The 19,945-nt window shown below is 57.8% G+C and overlaps 1 protein-coding gene across 3 annotated transcripts in view; it reads left to right on the plus strand.

Moving 5' to 3' along the window:
- The first annotated feature begins 632 nt into the window (after positions 1-632).
- Positions 633-19,945, plus strand: part of VASH1 (vasohibin 1) — a 30,390-nt gene continuing 11,077 nt past the window's right edge. For 2 of the 3 annotated variants that reach the window (XR_004968317.1, XR_004968316.1), the window contains exons 1-7: positions 633-2,248; positions 8,237-8,325; positions 9,512-9,568; positions 11,084-11,158; positions 12,107-12,488; positions 14,369-14,481; positions 15,589-15,759. Coding sequence is in view for 1 of the 3 variants with exons in the window: in XM_036313963.1 (XP_036169856.1) it covers positions 1,961-2,248; positions 8,237-8,325; positions 9,512-9,568; positions 11,084-11,158; positions 12,107-12,488; positions 14,369-14,481; positions 15,589-15,661 (1,077 nt within the window). In the remaining 2 variants the exon portion in view is untranslated. Of the gene's footprint in view, positions 2,249-8,236; positions 8,326-9,511; positions 9,569-11,083; positions 11,159-12,106; positions 12,489-14,368; positions 14,482-15,588; positions 19,572-19,945 lie in introns of those variants that run through there. The other variant, XM_036313963.1, reaches the window with a different exon arrangement.

The following is a 19,945-nucleotide window of genomic DNA, read 5'->3' on the forward strand; positions in this document are numbered from 1 at the left end:
GAGTACCCAGAGCCCTGTCGAGGGAGGTGGGCTAAAGGCGAACCCTCGGGCACCACGTTGGGGGGGGGGGGAGGTCTTGGGGTGGAACAGTGACTTTAACCCTTTCGCTTCCCGAGAGTGACCCTCACCCCAGATATCCCCCACCTTTTAGGAACGCGCGCGCCAGTAGGGCTCCGCGCTCGCCCAGTGTGACGATCTCAGCTGACGGAGAAACTGAGGCCGCCAGAGGGGAGTGACCTGTTAGATGTCCCACAGGAAAACAGACGCTGAGTCCGGTCTAGAACCCCGGTCTTCGAGGCCATGCTCTGGCTTCTACACCAGGACTGAGGGTCCCCGCGCAGTGCTCCCCTTAGGAAATTCCCGACCGCGGACCTTCCGAGCCCGGAGTCGCCCGGGAGTGTGCATAGTTTGGCATATTGTAAACTTCCGCAGCTCCGCACCAGCTTCGCGGCGCCGGGAGAGGGGGTACGAGGGGAGCCACGCTCACCCCTGTCCTAGAGGCAACTTGGAGCGGGAGACACAGAACCCGCGGAGACACAGACGCACTGGCCCTTTAAGGGGGGGACAGGGCGCATGCGCGGCGCGGGCCGGAGCCCAGCCGGGTGGGCGGCGGGAGGGTGGGGGATGCGGCGGGCGACCGCTGGGCCCCGGGGCGGTGGGGACCACAGCGGGCCCGGCTTTGCCTTGTTGCTGAGCCGCGACCTGTGCACGCACCCCGCGCTCTGCGGACTGCTCTCCCGGGACTAGCGCAGCTCGCGCCCGCCCAGGCTTGGTCACTCGCGTCCAGCTCCACTCGCCGGCCGGGGCTGCGCGAGCCTGCGGACCTGCCCTCCCCGCCCCGCTGATCCTTTCTCCACCTCCTCAGCCGGGGCCGCAGGAGCCCGAGCGAGCGAACCGCCCCGAAGCATCCTTGGCCCGCCCTGGCCGCGCCACCGCCCATGCTGCAGCCAGTCCGGGGCGGCGACCCAGCAGCCGGAGCCTGCAGCGCGGTGACTTCAGCTTGGCCCCTGCGCGCCGCACGGGGCAAAGCCGCGGAACCCCGGGCCCCGGAGAGGGACCCGCGCCCCGCGATGGCTGGGCTGGCGCCGCGCCGCGCAGGGGGCCGGCTTGCCGCCTGCTGAGACGTGCCCGGCTGCGGATCCGCCGAGCCTCGGCGTGCCCCGCCCCGCCCTTCCCCCTCCTGGGGGCTCGGCTGCAGCGTCCGGGGAGTGAGGGGACAGGGCAGAGACAAAGCCCACTTTGTGCGGGGAGTTGGCTGCGGGCGTGGAATGTGCGCGTCGGCGCGTGCCCCCTCCCCGCACCCCGTCAGCTGCGAGTCTTGGCTCCCGAACTGATCACGGTGAAGAAATCGCGCCCCCCCGCCGCCCCGGGTCGGGGGTTTGGGGGTCCGGGCTCCGAGCTGATGCGGCCTGAAGTCGCCTCGGTACCGCCCAGCCCAGGAGCGCGCGCAGGTGTGAGCGTGCGATGATTTGCGGAGGACTTTGTTCTCTCCAAAACTAGCACCTGGGGGGCCCAGTCAGCGTGGGCATCCGTGCCTTGGCCCTCTCGGCGGCCGCAGGTCTGAACTGCCGGGCCTCAGTTTCCCCGGACTGTTCTCTCTGCAAGCCCAGACTGCTGCCAGTCATTGTTCTCGCTGTCAAATGGGGGTGCTTTCTGAAGGCTGCCAAGTTGGGGTGTTCCCTCTTTACCCCGTTTTTTCAAAGAGCACCAGGCCTCTAAGGATGACCCCGGACCACTAACCCTTCTGCCCCCCACTGCACGTTGAGGCACTGATTTTTTTTAATTTTCTTATTGAGTAGTATTTTATTGTACCGGAGCCACGCCCTGGTTTCTTAAAGGCGCCTGTACTCTGTTTGGCCATGTGTTATCTCTGCAGCTGGTGTGTGGGAGGCCTCCTGTGAGCCACCAGTTTTTCCCTGCCTTCTGAAACGTCCTTCCGGCCCCTGTCAAGGATTTGGGGATGCCAGGAGGGAGGAAGGTGATCGGGGGCGGTGCTGCCCCCGCCACTGCCTCCCCTGGGGCCAGGCGTTTGGAGACCAGCGAAGGGGCATCCGCCCAGAGAGACGATGAGCCAGAGGAGGAAGGGGAAGAGGACCTGCGAGATGGAGGTGTCCCCTTCTATGTCAACCGGGGTGGACTGCCTGTGGACGAGGCCACCTGGGAAAGGATGTGGAAGCACGTGGCCAAGATCCACCCCGATGGAGAAAAGGTGGCCCAGCGGATCCGTGGGGCCATGGACCTGCCCAAGGTGAGGGGTTTGTGTGTGTTGAGGGCAGGGTGGGGGATCCGGGTTTTCATGACCTTGAGGTTGAGAGAGCAAAGCCACACTTTCCTTGGTGGGGCAGGGGGCTGTCATGGTAAGATTAAAAATACAGGCAGGTTGTGCCTTGCAGAAGAACTTTCTCCCGGCTGCAGTTGAGGTGGTTCTGTGAGGCCCACAGCCCCATTTCCTGGAAAGCTCCTCTGTCTTTTTTTAAATGCCCATGCTTTATGGGCAAGGCAGCAGATTAACAAGTACACTAATGTGGACTGACATCTTATTTACTAATCCAGAGAACTGTGGGCAGAGAGAGAATGAATGACTAAGGAGGATACAGGGCTTCACATATTGAAAAAACGATTTCATGTGTTATCTCACTGAATTCCCCAACAGTCTTGTGAAGTAAGTGCAGATTGAGGCCCATTTTCCAGATGGGAAATATGAAAACTCAAGTCAGAACTCAGGGCCCCATAGCCAGTAAGTGGTAGAACTGGGCCTTCGGGTTCTAGGTGATCTACTCTGCTGGGCACTAGATGGGGACAGTTAGTCGTGCCCTGGCTGGTGTGGCTTGGTTGGATGTCGTCCCATGCACCAATAGGTTGCCATTTCGATTCCAAGTCAGGGCATATACTGGGGTCGTGGGCTTGATCCCTGGTGGGGGTTGTAAAGGAGGTGTCCGATTGATGTTTCACTCTCACGTCAATGTTTTTCTCCCTCTCCTTCTTCTCTCTATACAAAGCAATTTTAAAAAAATAAAAAATAAACAAAAAAAAGAACCAGCTGGAGTGGCTCAGTGGTTGAGTGTTGACCTATGAACCAGGAGGTCACAGTTCAATTCCCAGTCAGGGCACATGCCCAGTTGCTGGCTCAATCCCCAGTGGGGGCCAAGCAGGAGGCAGCCAATCAATGATTCTCTCTCATTATTGATGTTTCTATCTCTCTCCCTCTCCCTTCCTCTCTGAAAGCAGTAAAATATATATATACATATGTATATATATATTTTTCTTTTAAAGAGGGCCTATGGAGAGGAGTAAAGTTAAATAGAGTTTCTGTGCACGGCTGGAAGTCCTACATGACGGCTGCCTTCAGTTGTGTCACGCACGAAGGCTGAGGCTGTGTCTCATTCCTCTTTGTCTTTCCAAGGTTTCCTGTGTGCCTGGCACAGACAGGCATTTATGTGTTTGCTCAGTGAAAGGGTGCTTGAGACTTTGCGTGCTGTACAGTGGAAACACATGCCTGATTTTTCTCTCTGACATCTGTGGCCAAGTTAATTAAAGAAGCAGAGGCTTGAAATCCCCAAAGAAAAGCTCTTGGGACAGAGGTCTGAACCCAGAGGTTAGCCCTGATGGTTCAGGTGAGAAGGAAGGGGCTGGGCAGAGTGGCAGGTCAAGTGGATTAGACAGAGACAAGTGTCCTGTTTTGTTTTTACCAAGTTACTGGTAGAGCCGCGAGGAATTGCCTTCTGGGAAAAGGGAATTCAGAGGCCGGAGTTTGAGCAACTGCCTGACGTTTCCTGGGTAAATAAATTGTGGGTTGATTTTGAAGGGCTGCACAGTTGCCCTCTTACTAACTCAAGAGTTTATTTAGCTAATCCACTATGGATAGACATTTTGTCCTATAATATATTCTTAAAATGAACACTGGCAAGCAAACATTTTAAAATGTAAATTCGGGGGTCCATCTCTGGTTATCTCCTTGAGTTAAATTCCTAGACGAGAAAGTATTGAGTCAAAGGATATGACCGTTGGGTCCAGATGGCTCACCTCTCTATCTGACCTTAAGCAGGTCCCTTGGCCCTATCTGAGCCACAGTTTTCTCACCTGTCACCTGGGGTTGATTGTGGTGAAGATTAAATGAGAGGCTGTACTAAAACATCTGCCAAACTGAAGCCTCAAACCAGTACTGGTTATTGGGTGTTCATTTCCTTTTCCATGTCCTTCATCACTCAGAACATATGAGCTAATGAGGCCAGAGCCACCGCTTCTCCCACATGAACAAGTTGGTGTTTAGCAGACAGCTCTCCAGCCATCTTGCTTATGTCTAAGCCATGTTATAAAGAATGTGAATGGTTCTGGAGACTAAAAATAGAAGAAGAAAATCCATGAGTTTATCAGGGACTGGTCTTTAATGTCACCCTCAACCTGCATGTATCGGAAAGATACCAATGAGGGACTGAAGCTGTTGTCGGTGGAGGAGTGTGTGTCATGACCAATAGGAATATGGTAGTGTCGCGGGAATTTTGTGAGAAGATTGGGAAAATCCAAAACTTCCCCTCCTCAAACCACAGGAAAAAGTGTTGCAGGTAGAAAACCCACCCAAGTCTGTGTGGGGTTCCTCCTTGGCCTTGGCCCAGAGTAGAAAGCAGCCCCGGAGTCTGGGAGGCATCAGTGGTTGGATCCCGCAGTGCCAGCAGCCGAGTGGGCTGACCATTGGACTGTCCCCTCCTGACTGGTCATGTCCTTGGAGCTGGCATTCTCTGCAGAGGTCACGCCATGGTGGGCCCAAGGGATGTTTTGTTGGGACAGCACAATGTTTTAGAAGACCCTTGAGCTAAAATTTAAAATTGGGAGATTTCACATGAAGATCCAGATTTCGGGCATCATTTCAGAAGATCTGGGCACAGAGACTCTGCAGTCACAATGGCAGTGGCAGCTGGAGCTGAGGAGTGGTTTCCCCTCCCCCCATTGGCCACAGTCTACGCCACTCACTCCCAGCCTGCCTGCCCCATTTGTTACCCGCGTGGTCCCTGCGGGTTGTTGAGTCTGGGATTCCTGCCATCCCTGCCGTGTAGTGTGACCGAGAGAGAGAGCTCTCCCAGAGGCACCAGGTTAAAATCCTGGCTCTCCCACGATGCCTTCTGTGAGGAAGGTCTGCAGGCTCCTTGTGCCTCCGTTTTCCTAGCTATAAAATGGGGATAATAGAAATATCCATTTCCGAGGATGTCGGGAGGAGCTGATGAAGTAAAAGCATGTGAAACAGGTGAACACATCACTCATACCCAGCAAATGGAGCAAGGACTGAGGGTGCAGCCACCCTACAGGCGCTGCAGAGAAACATCCTTTACAAGGATGGTACCGGTATGTTAAAAGGCAGCGGTTTCTAAAAGGATCCCAGGTCCAGGGACAGTTTGTGCTCCTTCATAAGACTCTCACCTTGATGTTCTAGGCTGCCACCGCCTCTGAAAGCTCAGGGGCCACTCCTCCCCGAGCCAGCTGCTGGAGGCCTGCTGATGTGGCTCTGGCCACGGGGCTCCTACAGAATACAAGTTTGGACGTCAAGCCAGCATGTGCTGACCAGTGGTTGGCACACGCTGGAGTGACGGTGACCGTCAGCAGGAACTGAGCTTTGCTGTGTGCCTGAGCCTGTTCTAAGGCCTTGACATGAGCATCCCAATTTGGCGTCATGGTTCTATTATGGTGCCCATGGTTCTATTATGGTGCCCATGGTTCTATTATGGTGTCCATGGTTCTATTATGGTGCCCATGGTTCTATTATGGTGCCCATGGTTCTATTATGGTGCCCATGGTTCTATTATGGTGCCCCTTTCACAAAAGAGGCATCTGAGGCACAGACTCATTAGGGAGCTTGATGCCAGACAGTGAATGGCAGGGCTGGGATTAGACAGTGACAGTCCGGTTCTGGAACCACTCTGTCAACCTCTAGGCTTCTCCTGCTTCTGGCCCACACACTCAGCTGTCCTCCTCCCCGAGCCTCCCTATTACAGTGAGAAGCATTTCCTGGCTCCTGATTTGGGGGGGGGGGGGGGGGGGGGTATGGGGCAGATCCAGGCTACCAGTCCCAAAGTGGGCCTGGTCGATTGGACATACAGAAACGTGCTCACTTGCTTCTGAGCGGGTGAGTGTATGCTGGTGTGACCATTCGGAAGAAAGGTGTGGTGCTGTCTGCAGTGGTTGCCTGAGTCAGCCTGGGTCACGGAGCTGGCTGCAGCGAGCCTCAGTGGTGTGGCCTCCGAGGCCCTGCTGGGAGTCCAGGTCCTTTGCTCGTTCAGAGTCATTTCCTTCTCCCGGAGCAGCCAGTGCCTGGCGCTCTGTCTGGATGGCCCGGATGTCTTCCTGGGTGCTGCCACTCCTGGCCCAGGCCTGGGTGAGCCTGAGCACAGGACCCTGGGGCTGCAGCTCCCTCCTTGGTTGGAGTGTCTCAGGGGGGTGCACTTACAGTCTGCAGCCACAGCTCCTGGAAATCACGGGGTGCCCTCATTTGAGACGTGCCAGTGGCCTCTCAGGGACCTTCCACCTGAGGAGGCTGGGGTGCTATGCTGCATAGTAAAGTGCGAAGTGATTCCTCTCCCACCCGCACCCCATTTCCTGACCCAGGGGAGCATTGGCACAGGATGGTCAGGCAGGAAGAGAGAACCCCCCCCCACCCCACCCCGGCAACTGTAAGTGGTGGCGCAGGTTCAGGCAGCTGTGTGATGTGAAAGGGGGAACAGCTTCTTCCAGACAGAGGTGTCAGCCTGGGGGCTGCCCAGCCTGGGAGGAGGGGCCCAGGAGCTGGGGAGAGGAAGTTCATGCAGGGCTGTCACCGCCGGCCTTCCCTCCTGCATCCGGGCCCTTTGGAGTGAGCAGGTGTCCACCACAGGCTGTCCTGGGACCCCTGGCCATCTGGGGTGCAGTGACCATTGTGTGTCACTTCCCTATTTAAAAGGCTGTGCCCTGTGGGCTCAGCACCTCACTACAGGGAGAGCCTCCCCCACCCCAGCCCTGCCTCACCCCTCCCCTTCACACACCCCTGCCCGCCAGACTGACTCCCAACAGCCCAGCCCGCTGGCTCTATGAAGAGAAGCTGGTGGGGACCTGGGCCATGAGGGTGGGGCCACTCTATGTGAGGAAGCCGCAGGCCACCCCACACCTGGCAGTAGCCAAGGGGGAGCCCAGAGGAGTGGGACTTGCTCCTAGAAACCTGGTTCTTCTGCCCAAAGAAGTCTGTTCTGAGGCCTCAGAGGACCCAGCTGGGGCTCCTCAGCCTCCTCGGCCTCGGCCTCGGCCTCGCTGACTTGTTGCAGCCAAACTGCCAGGATTTGGGATCCAAGGATCCACACCCGTATGGTGGCCCCTTTCCCTGGAGACCACCTGGTTGCTGAGGGGACGGCCTCGGGGATCTGCAGCTCTGGCCTACCTCCTCGCAGCCCCAGCCTTGCAGTATCCAGCCATGAGGAGGCGCCTGCCAACGCCCCTGTCTCTCCCCTTCTGGGCTACGCACTGGAGAGTCCCTCCTGGTGGGAGGACTGCCTGGTGGCCTGGTCACCGTGCTGCTGCCAGGTGTGGAGCTGGCAGGAAGGGAGGTTTTGAAGGGGAACCAGGGCTCCTGTGCCTCCATGAAATTCCTCCAAAGTGGCTAGACCGTGGCAAGAAGAGCCACAGCAAGCCCCGTCGCCCCGTGTCCCTCCGCCTGCCACCACGGACTCAGTCCAGTCGCGGTAGCAGCTGGAGGCCTGGTCCATGTGCCGTGACAGGGGTGGGTAGCACCTTCTGCTGGTGCTTGGGGGTGTTCATCCCTTGCTGGAGGGTTCCCCCAGCCCAGGGCAGGCCCTGAGGGGATGGGACACCAGGTAAATCGGCTCTGATCCAGCACTTGAACCAGAACGAGCCCCACATCCAAATGAACTTCACCGCAATATTGACATTCTTGTTAAGCCTTAGAGTCGATGACTTTTTAAAATCCAAAACAGTCAGTCAGTCAACCTGTGTTTTTCTAAATTTATTAAAGAAAACAAAATCGGAGCATCAACAGAAGCTCCACATGAGGAATGCTAGTAAGTGCCGGAGGGAGAGGAACAGCCACGGGGGAGGTCTGGCCGGAGCCTCCATGAAGGGTTGCCAAGGAGAGAGGCTCGGGGTAGGAAGGAGGCGGGAGGCCCCCTCGGCATTGGCTTCTCCGGGGGACAGTCTGGGTTTCCGGGAGCTGGAAGCTTTGGGGAGCCTGCCTCTGTGACCAGGGCTCTTTCTCTGTCCCCAGATTCCCATACCGACTGTGCCTACGTTCCCGCCCTCCACGCCGGTCCCTGAGCGCCTGGAAGCCGTGCAGCGCTACATCAGGGAGCTGCAGTATCCTCCCAGTGCAGGGGCGACCGCCGTCCCGCTGGCCTGCTGGTCCAGAGGCTGAGCGGGGCTTGTTTGCAGACTGGGCTGGAGAGGTATCCGCAGAGCAGCGTCAGGCCATAGCCCAGGCCGCAGCTCACAGGGCATCTCAAGCCCCTGGAGTTGGGCAAGCCCAGCCCGTGTAAGCAAGCCCGGGGACTGTGGTGCGAGCCAGACCCACTCTGGCCACCCGCTTCCTTCTCTGTGTGATGGGGCAAATGTCTCCTGCACTACCTGCTGGCCGTGGCCCCGTCTAGGTCCACTAGCCCAGACCTCCCTCTGCTGTCCATCCAGCCCAGCAGAAGGAGGGAGGGGAACTTTAAAGACTAGTAGTTTTAATGGCAGTGGATCAGGGGTGGGGGGACAGGCAGAAGAGGAACAGGATTTTATGCTCCAGGAGGTGACATCCACATCTTGGCATGTTCTCCCAGTTCTTTGCCTCTTTCTTCCCTGGCAGGGGGCCAGTTGCCCAGCAATGAAGCGCTGGACCCCGAGCCCAGACCCCATGGGTTCCCTGCTCTGGGCCCCTCTTGCTCTCTGTCCTGTATGCCCTGGGTTCTCTCCCCCAGCGCCTCTGGCTGCAGGGAAGGCAGAAATGGAAGGGCCGGGCCCTAAGCAGGAGAAAGCCAGGCTGGTTACTGAGAATCGGATCCAGCTCTTCCTTTGTCAGTGGGGCTATTCCGGCCTTGAAACAGGAGGATGGCCCAGGAGCAGCACCCAGCAATGTAGCCACGCTGCCCCCCCCCGCCCCCCCCCCCCCGCCCCCACACACACACACCAGCTTTTTCCCGTAGGTTCATGCTGCTTCCCGGCTGTCTAAGCCCAGCCACTTTCCCAGCCCTGGCTGGCCTGGCTGCCTGCTCCACGGCTCCCTTCCCAGGAGGAGAGGCCGCGGGAGAGCAAGGTGGAAACCACAGAGGAGAGAGGACAGAGAGGGACCGTGTGGGGAAGGAGGGGCACATGTGCTGTGTCCTTCTCTCCCCTCCAGATGATCAACGCCCCCCCCCCCAGGTTCCTCTCAAGAAATACTTTATGGGGTCCTGACCCAGCCTGCACCCCTGGAAATGCTGGGCCCCAGGGTCTGACGGATGGGTGGGGAGGTGGGACATGCTTCTGCCAGACCAAGCTGGGAAGCCCTTAACCAGCGCCGCAGGTACAATCACACAGGGACCCAGTTCTTTGAAATCAAGAAGAGCAGACCCCTCACAGGGTAAGTGTGGGCGCGCGGACAGTGCTCCTCGGTGGGTTGCAGCGCCTCGGGGCCTTGGGTGGAAGCTTGTGAGGCAGGCAGGGCCTCTCCCAGGGAGCAGGCTCAGGGGTGTGTCCCCCTGCACCGCCCCATCTCCTTCACCGCACACCGCAAGGGTCCCAGGATGCCACGAAGAGGAACTGGGGCCGAGATGAACACCGGCTCCCATGCTGAGCTGGGGGTGATGGGCAGCCCCTCTGCTTGCCTTGGGAATGACAGAGGGTGGCCCCAGGTAGAAGCCTGTGTATAAGCCTTAATGTTTTCTTTTTAATGAGGTGAGCCTAGCAGGAGAGAGCTCCCCCCATTGCAGGGAACCTGTGGTCACCCCATTTGCCTCATTGGACTCTTCTGGTCATTTAGTACAAGGCCCCGTGTCTGAGCAGCAGGGACCCCTCCTCATCTCTCACTTCCTAACCCACCACCCAGCGTGTAGACCCCTGGCTGGCTTGGCCCTGTGGAAGCAAGCCCCAGGACAGAGGAGAGAGGAATGAGTGCCACTTCCTCACTGGGCCTGGGGGGCCTGGGAGCTCCACCCAAAGCTGTCCATGGGCTTAAAACCCTGTGTTTTAAAAATTAATGTGGATTTTACATCTTGTTCCACCCACAGCCTGTCCATGTTCGCTTTCCAGTGAAGAATGCTTTAAGTGGCTTATTAGCTAAATTCCTTAATGACCCCCTGGTGGAATCCAGCCTCCCTCACCCTAAAAGCTTTGCTCTTGTCCTGTGACTGCAGAGTGACGGGCCTAGCTCCAGCCTCAGTGGGTGGAGGAGTCCAGCACCGTCCTGGGTGAAAAGGCCAGCGGCCAGGCTGCATTTTTAGACCTGGAGGCAGCATTCAGGGCGGAAGGAGGAGCCAGGCCTCAGGAACAGGCTGTCTTAAATGGCCTGAATTCCAAGTTCAGGACAGGCTGGGGAGTCACCAGGCTACCCGCCTGAGATGCATGTCCAGGACCCGGGCAGCTGGCCAGCCGTGGGGGAGCAGTTGCCATCAATTACAAGCTCTTTGGAGACACCAGGGTTGGGTCCGGAGCGTCCACTGTGCTCCAGAAGGGACAGGATCAATGCCAAGGTTCCCAGCATCCATGGCACGCTTTCCCACCGGCCCCACACCCCACTGCAGAAAGCCTCCCCCACCCCCACCCCCACCCTCCAGTGGCTGTCAAAGAGCTGCCTGTGACTGCGTGCTCCATTCATGCTCCCGCCCCCAGAGGTCAGGAGCCTGGGGTGGGAGGAGGAAGTGAAAGGAGGGAAGGGAAGGGACCTCCTTCCTTATCTTAGTTGGCTGCCTCTTCTTATACCCTCTCTGGCTCAGGGTAGACCTGGGGGAGGGAAGGGAGGTTCTGGGCCTGAGCTGAGGCAGCTTGGATGGGAGAAGGTCTCTGTTCTAGCACTTCTGGTCCACCTGCCCCCTCCTGACACTCCCCCACGGGAAGGGCTAGAGGCTCTGTCCTCATGGCTCTGCCTCCCTGCCCCCAGGCTGATGGACCTGGCCAAGGAAATGACCAAAGAGGCTCTACCAATCAAATGCCTGGAAGCCGTGATCCTGGGAATGTATCCTTCCTCAGCCCTGGGAGGGGGCGGGCACACTCTGGAAGGGGAGGGCTGCATGGGCTCCAGACCCTCCCCGCTCGCTCGCCCAGCTGAACTGGGCTCCAAAGTGAAGGGCTTGAGGGGTCTCGGCCCCCCAGGCCTCAGCGGCTCACTTCCCAGGCTTCCTGGGAAGCTCTCTTTTGAGTCACGTGGGTACTGTGACCCTGTCCTCTGACCCCTAGATCAGGGCACATTGTCTCGCAGAGGCTACTGTGCCATTTCCAAGGACCAAACAGCCTGGGAAAGCAGGCTGAATGCCAGCATGCTGGCATTTCCAGGGTATGGTGATTTGTGAGGTTGACGGGTGGGATCTTTGGAACGGAGCTTCCTTCCTTTAAAAAGCAAAGCAAATAGGGGTTCTCAGTCATTCCTCCCAAAGGGCAGAGCTGGGACCTATGGCTGGGCCCCAAGGTGGGCAGATAAGCCTCCAGTTAGGGCAGGGTGGGGAGGCAGGTGCATATGGCCAGTTCTCTGACCTGATTGGTTCATGCAGGAACCTTGCCCCTTTTTTGTCGTTTTCTTTTATTATAGAAAAATTTAAGCTGGTGTGAACATAGAACAATATAATAAATCCCATGTGCCCAGACTCATTAGAGAACCCTGAGGTTTGGAGTGAAGGACTCGCTATTAGCTGTTATTCTTTGAAGGGTGCTTGACATCATAGCAGCAGCCACTAGTCACTGAGAGCCCTGCCCCTTAGAGATTCAGTTTAGTGAGCACCTACTGTATGCCAGGCGCAAGGCTGGACAACAGGATATGGTGGTGAGCAAGGCATGGTGTCAGGAAGGGGCTGGGGGGAGACTCACCCAGACCGCCCCTGGGGTGGAGGGCGTGCAGCCCCAGTCCTGCCCCCACGTGTTGGCCCTGCGCCTCACCGGGCCGGTTCCTTAGCTGAGCTGACATGGCCAGTTACCTCACCAACAGCATGCCCACCCTGGAACGCTTCCCCATCAGCTTCAAGAGCTACTTCTCAGGGAACTACTTCCGCCACATTGTGCTGGGGGTGAACTTCGGGGGCCGCTACGGGGCCCTGGGCATGAGTCGGCGCGAGGACCTGATGTACAAGCCCCCCGCCTTCCGCACGCTCAGCGACCTCGTGCTGGACTACGAGGCCGCCTACGGCCGCTGCTGGCACGTGCTGAAGAAGGTGAAGCTGGGCCAGTGCGTGTCCCACGACCCGCACAGCGTGGAGCAGATTGAGTGGAAGCACTCGGTGCTGGACGTGGACAGGCTGGGCCGCGAGGACTTGCGCAAGGAGCTGGAGCGGCACGCCCGCGACATGCGGCTCAAGGTCAGTGTGGCGCCGCCCTGCCCGCGCGCAAAAGGCCCTCTCCCCGGGGTGGAGATATAGGGGCCGCCTCTGCCTAGAGCAGTGGTTCCCAAACTTATTGGGCCTACCGCCCCCCTTCCAGAAAAAATATTACTCAGCGCCCCCTGGAAATTAATTTTTTAAAAATTTTAATAGCAATTAAACAAAGATATATGTATTCATGTTTCTACCTTTTTCGTAAAATATAGTAAAGAAAGGTGTAAATTAGAAACATTGAAGTTTGAAATTATGAAACTATTTATTGAACTCAGAATAGAAAGGTAATACAAAAAAAGTTAAAACAAATGCACCTGTGGCCCCCCAATCGCTGCAGCGCCCACCAGGGGGCGGTAGCGCCCACTTTGGGAATCACTGGCCTAGAGGGACACTCCTCCAAGGAATGCCATCACCCCTCACCCGCCCTGCTGCCACCCCAGCGGAGGTGGGAGGGGCTGGTGGGTGGGAAGTTTCAACAGTGTCTTCGCTCAGCTCAGAGGTCACTATTGTTGAGACAGGCCCTCAGGCGGGCAGGCCGGGGAAGGCTCCAGGAGGCAGGGGCAGTGAGCTGGGTTTGGGGAGAGGGCAGGCCTTGACACTTGGGGGGTGTGGGGTGCACTCCAGGAGGAGGATAAAGATCTCTGAGTAAAGATCCACTGGTGGGAAGTCAGGGCCTGTCTGGAGCGACTGGTGGGTTGGGTACAAGTGGCACCATCACCCCTGTGCATCCTCTTTTTTTTTCCTCCCCTACATTTTAAAAAATATATTTTTTTATTGATTTCAGAGAGGAATGGAGAGGGAGAGAGAAGTATCAATGATGAGAGAGAATCATTGATTAGCTGCCTCCTGCATGCTCCCTACTGGGGATTGAGCCCTCAACCCGGGCATGTGCCCTGACCGGGAATAGAACCGTGGCCTCCTGGTTCATAGGTCGACACTCAACCACCGAGCCATCCTGACTCTTGACCCCTCGCACACACCCGCCCTCCAGAAAAGGACTAGGAGGAAGTCAGAAAAAGAAGGAAGTCAGACCATGGGAAGATAATGAGATAGTAGTTCCTTCTGCTCTCCCAGCAGTGAGCAGGAGTGGGAGGGGCTGCTGCCCCCTGAGCAGGGGGGCTGAGCTGCTGCGGAGTTTGCCCCCAAGCTTGACAGTGGACAGAATCGTGGCCTCTCCCTCGGTCCCCCTGGACTGAGGGTGCCTTGCCTGGGGCCTGCCAGGCCCTTCCTGGGGTTCAGCCCCTCCCCATTGCTCAGTCACTGCTGTGCTGTGATCTGCCCCTCCCCGCAGCCTGGTGCCAAAACCATGACCTCAGTGCTTTCACATCCACAGATGCTCCCCACAGCCTGCCCTGCCAGCCCGAGGCCATGACCTTATGGGTGACAGACCTTCCCCCAGGGCAGGAGCAGGCGGCAGCCAGCCTGCGGCTTCCGCTGCCCTGAGCTGCCTCCCTCTGTAGCGCTGGTTGCCCAGTTCCCTGGCTCCTGCTGCTGGAGGTCTTCACACCTTCAAGGGAGCAGTAGAATCCCAGCCCAAAGCTCAGACATGGGCTGCTTCCCCAGCTGGCACGTCTGCCTGGCATGGGTAAATGGCCCTTTTCTCAGGGGTCTCTTACCACAAAAGCTCAGTGACATCCCCCCACATCCACACTATCTTAGGGGTAACTGGGATTGAGCAGCCTGCTGAGGACCCCCTGCCCTGGCAGCTTTAGTGCCCAGAGAACAGGTTTGGGGAGACTGGGCAGAGTGGTGGTTTGAGCTTCCTGGGTCCACCCAGTGCAGCCTCGGGGCATGTGGCTCCACAGAGCAGGCCAGGCCAGGCTCTGCGGCAGCCCTGGAACAAGTGTTGCTTCCTCCCCCCCAAGATCGGCAAAGGGACCGGCCCTCCCTCCCCGACCAAGGACCGGAAGAAGGACGTGTCGTCCCCACAGCGGGGCCAGTCCAGCCCCCTCCGCAGGAACAGCCGCAGTGAAAGGCGGTGAGTGACGGGGGCCGGGAAAAGGCTCTCTCCTTCCCTCTCATCTTCCGGATCCCACTTCTTTTCACCCCGCTTTTCTCATTCCCACTGTTCTCTTTGCCCCCGCTGAAGAGAGATGATTTGGGGTGGTGGGTGGGTGTGTTTATGTGTTGACACCTCCCAGCAGCGATGCATTCCCATTTCCCCAGAGAAAGCAGCACTCACTGGCCCACTGGTCACCCTGGCCCCTGGTGAGAGGTCTGAGGCCAGCGTCTGTGGGAGGGAGAAGAGGAGGGATGGGCCCTGCCAGACAGAGGTTCTCCCAGAATATTGCTGGGAAAGGTGTGAACACCAGACAGCAGCGGCTTTGGACGTAACCTTTGCCCCTGCGAGCCTGTGGTTTTTACCTCTCTCTAGATCAGTGATGGCGAACCTATGACACGCGTGTCAGAGGTGACACACGAACTTATTTTTTTTGGTTGATTTTTCCTTGTTAAATGGCATTTAAATATATAAAATAAATATCAAAAATATAAGCCTTTGTTTTCCTATGGTTGCAAATATCAAAAAATTTCTATATGTGACACGGCACCAGAGTTAAGTTAGGGTTTTTCAAAATGCTGACACGCCGAGCTCAAAAGATTCACCATCACTGCTCTAGATGGCAGAAATATCCCAGTAAAATGCCAGGCCACCACCTCTGATTTGTCTCCTACCTGTCAGACTGGTTCTTGCTTTCACTACCCTTGTCATTCAGGAGCCACCTGTCTGGTAGGATTTAGGGGCACCAAGCAGGCTTTTGATATCCAGCATCTTTCATTTCCATCTAAAGAACTGGGTCCCCTCACAGAGGTTTACACATGAAGCTTTTACAGCCAACTGTGGCCGGATTAGCTGACCTCCAGCAAAGGGCAGCCGCCTGTAAGGGATCTCAGGGACCACACTCTGGACAGCACCGGCCGCCCGGGATTCCAGAAGCAACTCCCACACGGACTCTGCTGCTGCATTCGGGCACCGTGAAGAATGGAGCAGGGAGGTCCCAGGGGCAGCCTCCACTTGCTCCCTCCTCCCCCACATCCCTGAGGGACCACTCACCCTTCTCCTTCTTCTGCTCTCTCCTCCCTGCAGGCCTTCGGGTGAGAAGAAGCCTTCTGAGCCCAAAGCCATGCCAGACCTCAATGGGTACCAGATCCGGGTGTGAAGTGGGTGGCAGCACCGGCCTTGTGCACTCCAGGGGACCAGGATCGCCTGCCAGAACCAGCCTGGCTCCTGGGGAAGGCAGGGCTGGTGATGGGGCAGGTGAGCAGCGGCAGGACGAGTGTGTTCCAGCTCAGCCACCCAGGCTGCTGCCCCTCCCACGGGGCCACGCTCCTAACTTTGGGCGAGAGGCAGTGTTCTATTTGGAGTTTTTAACTTGACAACTACAGCTTACGGTATTTGGGAAAAACTAAAAATGTGACGGACCTGCCACTGGCTGGCAGGCCTGTGCTTGGGAGAACTAACTGCCATGCGCCTGAGGGAGGGGGGTGGGGGTAGGGGTGCTGGCTCTGCTGGTTCCCCTGCCCCTGGCGACTCTGGGATGTGGGTCCATCCCACGTATGGGAAATCTCCAGCCCACAAGGCCTGTGGCAGGATGGCAGAGGGTGGAGGTGTTTCTCCACATCCGCCTGCCCTGGCAGCATCTTGACACAGGGAAAAGGAAGCAGGGTAGGAAGCATCCTGGGAGAGGTCTGTGGCCCATCTCAGGAGCTTGACACAGGTGACATCTCCCCAAGGGCGCGAGTCCACGGCCCAGGAGAGCCTTGGTGACCTTGCAGCCTAGACAGATGGTGCTCTGAGGACTGACACCACTGGCACGCCCCCTGCTGGGGGGCTGAGGGAGAGCCCAGGAGAGAACCACTGGGGGAAGAGTTCCCGAGCCCCTTCTTGCTCAGCCCAGATCTGCCTCTTGCTGAAGCTGGGCTCCCTGCAGAGGGCTGGGCTGTGCCAAGGGCCCAGATTTGCACTGGGCTCAGAGTGACTGTGGGGACTGAACAGAGCTGGCAGGCCCAGGAGCTGTGGCTGGGGACAGGGTGGTACACTCAGGCCTGGGTCTGTCCCTTTTCCTCCCCACTTCCATTACCTCAGCCCTTGTTGGGGAAATGAAGACCTGGTCAGAATGCTTGTGCCCAGGTCCACCTCCCCTCATCTAGCAGCCTGTTTAGGGTTGGGGGTCCCAGTGATGATCAGGCCTGTTGTCAGGGAAGAACCTGAACAGCCGATTTGCACAGCCCTCCCATCTGGCATGAGAGAACTGGCAGGCAGGTGAGAGGTAGTAGAAAGAGGCTGGTAGGGTTGGGGGAAGGTTCTAGAGTTTTAAGCAACCAGGAGGTGGAAGGCAAGGGTGCATTGTGGCCTGAGGAGGGGCAGAGTCTGAGAATTGGGCGGTGTAAGTGAGAAAAGGATTTGGGGAGAATTTAGAGTCAGGCTGCCTTGGGGAGCAGTGAGTTCGCTATTGCTGGAGGGATTTAGGCAATAACTAGATGGCTACTTGTCTGAAAGCGGTTGAGAGGATTCAGGTTATGGAAGGGTAGCTGGATGGGAGGACCATTAAGGTTACTTTTAACTGAGAGGCTCTGATTCAGCTGGAGGCAGCTATCATAAGGCTGCAGCGGGGCTGGGAGCCTGGAAAAGGGAGGACCAGAACTAGAGTTGTAAACTCAGATAACCTCACAGGGCCAGGCAGGTGATGAAAAGGAGGACTGCAGGGCTGGGTGGGGACTGTAGCAAACTAAAGAGGGCATAGGCCCCATTAAAGCAGCCACTGCTGCTCAGTTGTTCTCAGAGTGCAGGCCCTGCATTGCCAGATTTTCTGAGATTTTCAGAGGCCAGAACTCTGAATTTTCATGTGAAATATCCTGATTTTTAAATGTTGGCAATCAGTTCGGGGAATTTTAAAAACCAACATGAAAGAGAATGCCTAGTTGTAATCTCTGAAGTGGAGAGCTTGTGCTGGGAAGGAGTGCACGGACGTGCTTTGAGGAGGGAAATGTGAAAGTCCTAGGCTTCCCAGGACTGGCCAGGCCAGGGCAGGGGCCTCGCTGCTACGGCTCCGGAGTGGGCAGCGTCCCATGTTCCTCACTCTCCCTGCAGACCAGACAGACACTCACCAGAGACTCCATGGCTGCTGTGTCACCAGAGGGGGTGGAGGGGAGTAGCGGGAGTGCAGTTCTCAACCTGCTCCAGAAGCAAAGAAAGAAGAAGGGAGGGAGACAGGTCTTCTTTGCTAATGGGAGCGTCCATCAGGAGTGGCACCAGGGGCTGGCAGCTTTTCAAACCAGCAGCTCTTAGCCCAGAGCCAGGCCCAGCAGGGAGGCCAACTGGTCAGTCCCTGGGGTTCCACGTGGATCACTGGTCCCTGGCAAGGTACTTAACCTGCCCCCTGGTTACACCTCAGCCAGAGCAAGTCAAGGGCCACTGTGACCCCTGGCTCACTGTCCCATCCCAACTCTCAGGGAGTGGGGTGGTGGTCCTAATGTCGCCACGTTCACCTGAGACGGAGATGGCTCACTTGGGAGGCATGAGGCTGAAAACGAGGCCATTTCCGGGTCTGGGTGTGAGTGCCTCGTGCAGGCCGCTCAGCAGAGAAGTGGCCCCACCTGCCCCAGTGGACCACAGGGCTTGAGACACACGAGAGGGAGCTGGGAGCTGGAAGCTTGGGTCAGGAAAACAGGGAAGCTGCTTCCAGCACAGAAGCCTAGAAGGATGCTCCAACCCACAGGTTCCACCACAGAGCCCTCTGGGAAGAAGGAAGCAGAATGAAATCCCTACCCAACTGCTGTCTGATCATTCTAGCTGACAATCCCCAGCACTCCCCCTCCTGGCTGAGGCCTGGGGCCTGTGGAGACCACCAGGGATACAGGGGATGTGGATACAGTGGTGCTTTTAATTTATTTTTAACTTTCTCATATGTAGCAACCCCTCTGGGCATGTTTACACAGGCTCTGCTTCCTGGGGCTGGCCTGGCTGCAGTTTCTGGCTGCAGAGGCAGGGACTTTGAGGCCTTAGTCACCATCCTCAGTATCACCTCATCTCACTTCCTTGTGAGGACCAGCAGCCTGGCTCCCCCTGACTCAGGACTGCCTTCCAGCTCTCAGTGTGGGCTCCTCTGCCCCTGGGGTGTGGGCTGCTGGCTGAGGGGTCAAGGTGAGGTCAGAAAGAGCTGCTGGATGAAGGTGGGTCAGGTGGGGTGGGGGGTGATTGCTCCCCAAGCCTGGCTCCTTGTGTTTGGTGCCAGGAAACTGGGTTTAGAGAAGCCTGACCACCCCCCTAACTGCCAGTCCTCTCCCTCCCATGGCCTCAACACATAGTCACCCTCACCCATCACACCAGCCACCCCATCCTTCCCAGGCCTGGCTAAGTGGGGAGCGCAGTAGCCCCAGCCCCGGTACAGTGGTGAAGCCTAGGGCCAGGGGGCTGAGGAGCCGAGCCCAGAGGAGCCGTGTCTGCTTTCGGCCCTGTCATCTCACACCCCACCCCTCCCCGCTGGGACTGACTTCCTGGCTAGGGGATGGGTCTCATTCAGGTCAGTAGCCGTCCCAGAGGCCTGTGCGCGCCGGGGCCTCTCGTCTGGGTGGTTTTCTGGCTTGGCCCCAGAGCACAGGGAGGTGAGAGCCGGGCCGGCCTATTGATTGCGGGTCAGCTCCGTGTGTTCACAGCCCCACTTCCCTGGCTCCCAGTGAGAAACGGGGAGGTCCTCCGAGGCGTGTGGGCAGGAGGGTGGGCCTGGGGCGGGGAGGGCTGCCCAGGCCGGCCGGCCCCCGTGGTGCTAGCTGCAGGCCCGTCAGTATTGACCCTCTCGCCCGTCTCGGTGCTCCAGTGCCCCAGGCGCACTCTTCCATCAGACCTGACGAGAGGAAACCGGGTGTGCGTGGCCCGGGCCCGGAGATGGCGGCCGACCTTTTCCCTGGAGTTTGTGTTGCGCTGCGTGTTGTACTAGTTTTGTCCTTCCTCTTCTCATATCAGTATTGCGCCTCCCCGTCCACTTTTACGCTTTGTCTCATTCCTGTTCTCACCCTCCCACCGAATGAATAAAGTCTCCCCAGCTCCGGCTGCATGGGCTGGGCGGAACCGGGACCTGCAAGCCTTGTCTCCTTTCCTCTGGGAGCCGGGGCTGGAGCCACCCGCCACCACTGTCGGCCTCGGCGTCTCCGGGAAGAACCTGACCAGAGGTGAGGGGCGCCCCACAGCCCCTGCAGCCAGGATGATACTTCAGAGTTCCTAGTCTGCCCCCTCAGCCTGCTGAAGCCACAGAGCTCTTGTCAATCCTAACTGGGGAGACCTTTCCTGCTGGCTGTAAGTGAACCCCTTCTCCTTGGCACAGCCAGCCTGGTCCCCGCAGGGAGGATACGCTCCATTCGAGCCCTGCTCTTCCTCTCCTCGTCCCCAGCAGTCAGTCCCTCCAGAACAGAGGAAGGGTGAATGTCCTCCTGGGAGATGAGGTTAT

Source organism: Myotis myotis, unplaced genomic scaffold (genome assembly GCF_014108235.1).
Source record: "Myotis myotis isolate mMyoMyo1 unplaced genomic scaffold, mMyoMyo1.p scaffold_m19_p_1, whole genome shotgun sequence".
In the NCBI taxonomy this organism is placed as follows: domain Eukaryota; kingdom Metazoa; phylum Chordata; class Mammalia; order Chiroptera; family Vespertilionidae; genus Myotis; species Myotis myotis.